The sequence below is a fragment of the Octopus bimaculoides genome, chromosome 2 (assembly GCF_001194135.2).
Source record: "Octopus bimaculoides isolate UCB-OBI-ISO-001 chromosome 2, ASM119413v2, whole genome shotgun sequence".
NCBI lineage: Eukaryota > Metazoa > Mollusca > Cephalopoda > Octopoda > Octopodidae > Octopus > Octopus bimaculoides.
In genome coordinates this window covers 137,413,865-137,419,980 of record NC_068982.1, presented here as the reverse complement: position 1 = coordinate 137,419,980, position 6,116 = coordinate 137,413,865, and the positions used below count along the sequence as shown (strand labels likewise).

Here is a 6,116-nt window from a genome sequence, read left to right as displayed (position 1 = left end):
ATATATATATATATATATATAAATATATATTGTCGGTGGCATGTAAAAAGCACCAACTGATCGTGCTCGTTGCCAGCCTCCTCTGGCAAGTAAAAAGCACCCACTACATTCTTGGAGTGGTTGGCATTAGGAAGGGCATCCAACTGCAGAAACACTGCCAGATCAGACTGGAGCTTGGTGCAGCCTCCTGGCTTCCCAGACCCCGGTCGAACCGTCCAACCCATGCTAGCATGGAAAACGGACGTTAAATGATGATGATGATAACCTTCTTTTAGTTTCTCTTAGCCAAATCCACTCATAAGGCTTTGATCAGTCCAGGTATATGGTAGAAAACATTTGTTTAAGGTTTCAAGCTGTAGGATTGAACCCAAAACCATGTGGTTGAGAAGCAAACTTCTTAACCACACTGACATCTACAGTCTGCCTACATCTATCTCTCTCTCTCTCTCTCTCTATCTATCAGCCTGCTTGTATACACACACACACACACACATACATACACACACACATACATACATACACACACACACACATACATACATACACTGTTCATTCATTTTTTGCCAAGCATGGGACTGAGCCCCAAACCACTTCCTTGAGGAGTGAACTTTTTAAATCACAGAAAAGAAAACACAAATTGATATTACACTTACTTTTTCAGCTTATTTGTAACAGATCTATACTTGCTTAAGATGTCTGCATCTTTTTCCATTTTCAAAATGCTTGTCTCTTATCTTAATTACAAGTGAGAGAGAAAAAAAAAGCAAGAAAAAAAAATTGTCAAATTGCAAATCTGAGAATAAGGTAACTTAAGATACATCCATTCTCACATATAAAGTTTTATAGAAGAAAAAGTAAGAATGAAAGTAAAAAGTAAGAACAATCATTCTTGGAAAATGGTTAATAATAATTATTATCATTATCAGCAGTGTTTATGAACAAATGCCTTTCCAGTTGCCAATCCTTTAAGTCACCTCTTATGAGATGTGGGCCATGGCCTAACTATTCTAAAACGAGGATAGGTACACAGCAAGACAGGCTTACCACAGTTCATATTAAATCATGTTTATCCAATTTAGGCCTCAAACTCAGCGTTAACTAAGACTCATTGGATGAATTCTGTGAGAAACAAGAAAGAAGGTAATCCTACCTCTTCATTCCACATTAGAAATGAGATATAAGACATAATAAGGAAGCCAAATTTCTACTGACATTACTTCCTCTTGTCCGAGAACAGAACAAACTGGGGTCCTTAGGTTCTTTTTGCACCTCAGGAAAGATAGATTTTTTACAACTGAAGTTCTCTTTTCTGTTTTTTATCATAAGCCTGTTAGAGTAGACCTAAACAATAAAAACACAACACATTCTAGTCCTGAAAAAAGTTAAGGCTTACAATCTCTGATAAAACTCGGGTTGATCAAACATTTATAATCTACATCCCAAATGTAGTAACAGAAATACTTCAGCCGTGATTAGCAACTGACTTATGTCTAGCTTAGTGGTTAAGGTATTGCGCTCACAGTCGAAAGAAACATGAGTTCGTTTCCTAGACTAGGTGGCACGTTGTGTTCTTCAGCGAGGCACACAGTTCCAGGTTGCGCCAGCCTATTCAGTTGAGTTCTGATGCAGGCCTTTCTCTTTCCAGCTGTCATATTCGATGGCTACTGAGGATATTTCAGAGAATCACGAGTCTTTTCATTGTTCCTCGTTTGTCATAACAAGTTTTATATCGAAGTAAGATAAAAAAAACGATTCTTTTAAAAGGCTGTAGATTGCAGGGGTTTCAAAATCAATTGGTTCGAAAAGATAACTGATTTTATACATAAAAACAAGGCTGGAAACTTTGAAAAGAAAAGTCGACAAGACTTAAGTACCCGACTGATACTTTATTGCATAGACATCGGAAAGCCGAAGGGAGAAGTTTATCTAGGTGGGATTAAAACCTAGAACGTAAATAGATTAATAGATAACAACGAATGTTTGGAAATCTTTATTTGTTCCGCCGATAAAACGACAGACAGAACCTGCAAGAGCGACGCAATTAAGTTGATATCATGACATTAGGTTAAGCCTATATGCTACATTATATAAATAAATAAATGTCATTTAAGTGAACAGATTATAACATTTAACTAATGAAGAAGAAAGAAATTGAGCATCGATGAAATATAAAAAGATGGTCTGGGAGTAATTTAGTTCCTACTCGAACTGAATAATAAATATTAAACTAAAAGGGTGTGTTAGAGAGAATGTGATGGGGTTTAGCGGAGAAGGGTTAAACTAATATTTATAAAGTAAGAGGAGTTAGTGTATTGTGCTAAGAGAACATATTTAGGGTTTATGAAATGATATCAGATAGGTTTTGTTCGACGTAAATAAAAGTAAATAAATATATTTTACCAGACACGATCAACTGTTGTCATGTCGCCGGAAATTGAGGAATGCAGTCAGTTTCACTCCCCACATATTGGTGTACTTCAACAACAACAATTACAAATATTGTAATCTTGAGCAACCTCTAGGTGGTCGCTCGGTCTGTTAGAAATAGCACTGAAATACATTCAAACCACAATTTACCATCTTCGAAGTAGAAAAGAATACGCTAGGTTTACACTATTCAAAAATAGATGCGATGGTCACAGTTGGAATGCCTTTGATCAGGACCGAATTAAAACTAAACAAGAATAGCTGTTTCAATTTATACAACAACGAAAAAACACTTATACTCAAGTTCACGAAAGAGTCGCTAAGTGGTTATTCGATCCGCTAGAAACAGGAGCCAAATGTCACTCAAATCATCCATTATTGTTTTAGAAAAAGAACATACACAATTCCATACAAGGTTTGCCAGTACGTATAAGATGGTCACGAATAGAATGTCTTAATGATAAACGGGACTGACCAAAGGTTAAATAACAGCAACAACAATAACCTTTCTTTTAAATGAATTGATTAAAGATAATAGCAAATAAAGTTATCATTTCTTTTCGTTTAACAATTCAAGGTGCCAATGTTTAAAATATTGTGATAATAATAATTGTCATGTCATCCTAACCAAATTTATGGCTTTGTGATAAAAATAAGGCAATCGTTCGGCTTTAACAATAATACATTTAATACCAAAACAATATTTTCTTAAGTATCATCATCAGATTAGAAAAATCAGTATTTTTTGAATTTAAGCAAATATTCTGAGTGGGTTAAATTACCTTTTAACAAAATACAGTTGGGTTATCTTCTTCGCACTTCATTCTTATTTTGTAAACATCCGAGCAAATGTTTGTCATTACAAACAGAGAAAATGAAACGTAATATTTTCAGTTTCACTTTTAGAACAGAAAACTGATTAAATTTAATTATAATCAAAACAGTTATTAAAAATATTTTCAAAAATATTCCATAATTTTGAATGTGTTGCTTGACTTGACGTCAAACATGAACAGACTTGTCACAAGTATTTTTCAATAACAATTTTTATATTTATCTATTAAACGAATTACAGGAAACAAAATACACCAGACACACCCACTCAGTGAACACCGCTAACTAATAACCGGTGTTTTGTCAGGGGAAGATTTTAACGATGGCTCCACGAAATAAAGCCTCAAATACAAATCGTAAAACCAAAGTTTTCATTGCATTTGACGAAAATAACAGAAAGTATTTATAACAGCCTTTATAATTTACATTTAGCTATTATTAACTGTTGTAATGTTCCATATAACTCTTGTATATTTCTTCCACGTGGTTTGATAGTAAATGACTCGTTTCCTAATCTAAGTTATTCTGTTTCCTCGGATTACTTACGTCGCGAATACTTTTTGGTACATTTTCAGATTAACACCCATACGATTTTCACTACGGTGTTAAGATTAGGGTTTTAGGGTTAGGGGCCCAGATGGACTATATGTAATCTGAACCTTTGCCCCCTTATTATTATTATTTTTTTTTACGGAATCCCACGTTTTAGGCTATGGAGATTCCAATTCTGAAATTTCGATCCTATCCCCCCCCCCCGGTTTTTATATAGATCAACAGGGTAAACCTAACCCTAACTCAAACCCTAACCCTAACCCTAACACTAGTTTTGTGAGATTTGGCTGTTGTTTCTAGCATGTAAATAGCCTGCTTAGTGGGGGGGGGGAAATTTTTCAAACAATTTTTTTTCAGAATCGGAATGTCCATAGCCTAAAACGTGGGATTCCGTAAAAAAAAAAATTAATAAATAAGGGGGGGGGGGTTCAGATTACATATAGTCCGTCTCTGCCGGGTCAGGGTTACGGTTAGAGTTTTAGGGTTAGGGTTAGAGAATTGGGTCCCTAACACTAACCCTGACCCTAAAACCGTAACCCCCTAGTGACAATCGTACGGATGTTAATCTGAAAATTTACCTACTTTTTAAAGGAATTCCAACGGCACATATTCTCATTTTTCACTGTTTTTGAGTCAACCTCTTTACATGATGTCTGTGAATGTAGTGTTACGAACTACTAGAATTGTTTGTAATTTAGGCAAAAGGCCAGCAATTTTGAGGGGACGGCATTATCCCTTATCATTGATACCAGTATTTGACTGGTACTTTATTTTCATCGACCTCAGAAAGATTAAAGGCAATTCAGAACATAAAGACCCTGAACAAATATCGCATGGCATTTTTCTGTCATTCTAACAATTCCAAGCCAAATCTTCCTCGAATCATACCTTACGTATCTTAAAAAGGTAGGATGTATTGGGTAATTTCTTTCTCCATACACTGTCTGAATAAAAGACTGGATGGTCACGGCTGTAGCTCCCTTGATCATGGATCTACTTGAGAAGAGGTGAATTGGGACTAAGCAACACCTGTTTACAGTTAATTTCATCAAAACTTCATCAACGATGAATCGTCTACAACCTATAGCAATGAGTAATTTTATACACAGTCGCTCTACTTACAAGCATTCAAATTGCTATCAAATCGCACCTTAAAATAATGAAGGCCACTTTGGCTATTGTGGGCCAAAAATCACTATCTGAATGAAAGACGGGATGGTCACGACAGGAACACATTTGATCACAAATCATTGCTGATCTGGGGTTACACAACAATCATGTTTTGGCATCGGGGTCTCTTTCGTCCTTCATTTTCATGTCTTCGATGGATTGGAACTATTCTTGTGTCTTAATTGTTAAGAATAACAACTGACTAATAATAATATAGGGATGATAATTTTTAGCTTTAACAATGGTCCCATTATGAAAAGGAGGGTTTCTCCTGTTATAATTCCATTCACGTCTACAAAGCTGTATACCAGAGGTTCTCAAACTTTTGGGGTCACCGTCCCCCTCATGGGCACATAATACCCTCAATGCCCCACCCCTATTTTTATGTATAAATAAACATTTTATTATATATGTATGACAGGCTTCTTCCACTTTCCGTCTACCAAATCCACTCACAAGGCTTTGGTTGGCCCGAAGCTATAGTAGAAGACACTTGCCCAAGGTGCCATACAGTGGGATTGAAACCAGTACCATGTGGTTGGTAAGCAAGCTACTTACCACACAGCCACTCCATGTAAGATGAGCTTCTTTCAGTTTCCGTCTACCAAATCCACTCAAAAGGCTTTGGTCAGCCTGAGGTTATAGTGGAAGACACTTGCCCAAGGTGCCACACAGTGGGACTGAACCCAGAACCATGCGGTTGGGAAACAAACTTCTTACCACACAGCCGTGCTAGATATATATGTATTTTTTTCCTTGATTAATTTCATTAATTTATTTCTTTTGTAGCCTATCTAGTTTTTTCGCTTTTTTTCTCTACAGGAATTTCCTGACAGGTTTCAGGAAACGAAAGAAGGAACGACAAAATAAAGCGAAAAAAATGTTGGAAGAAAAACTGAAAAAAGAAAGAAGAGAAATAAGGAAAGAGGTGAGTTTCTTTGGTGTGGGTTGTTGTATGTTCTTTTGCTTTTACTGGCTTCAGTCATTTGACTGTGGCTATGCTGGAGCACCGCCTTTAGTTGAACGAATCGCCCCCCACCCCGGACTTATTCGCTGTAAGCCTAGTACTTATTCTATCGGTCTCTTTTGCAGAACCGCTAAGTTACGGTGACGTAAACCCACCAACATCGGTT

At 36.4% G+C, this 6,116-nt stretch overlaps 2 protein-coding genes across 4 annotated transcripts in view; one reads left to right on the top strand and one right to left on the bottom strand.

The window, feature by feature from the left end:
* Positions 1-3,503, bottom strand: part of LOC106869431 (40-kDa huntingtin-associated protein) — a 29,875-nt gene extending 26,372 nt beyond the window's left edge. The window contains exons 1-3 of one of the 3 annotated variants that reach the window (XM_014915172.2): positions 3,210-3,500; positions 2,401-2,550; positions 654-734 (exon numbers count right to left, since the gene is read on the bottom strand). In XM_014915172.2, coding sequence (XP_014770658.1) covers positions 654-712 — 59 coding nt within the window. In that variant the 5' untranslated portion in view covers positions 713-734; positions 2,401-2,550; positions 3,210-3,500. Of the gene's footprint in view, positions 1-653; positions 735-2,400; positions 2,551-3,209 lie in introns of all 3 variants that reach the window. The other 2 variants (XM_014915188.2, XM_014915181.2) reach the window with 2 other exon arrangements.
* An 11-nt stretch (positions 3,504-3,514) lies between these two features.
* Positions 3,515-6,116, top strand: part of LOC106869452 (nucleolar protein 12) — a 5,121-nt gene continuing 2,519 nt past the window's right edge. Inside the window, exons 1-2 of the mRNA XM_014915205.2 lie at positions 3,515-3,660; positions 5,806-5,911. Of these exons, the coding sequence (XP_014770691.1) occupies positions 3,584-3,660; positions 5,806-5,911 (183 nt within the window). The 5' untranslated portion in view covers positions 3,515-3,583. The remainder of the gene's footprint in view (positions 3,661-5,805; positions 5,912-6,116) is intronic.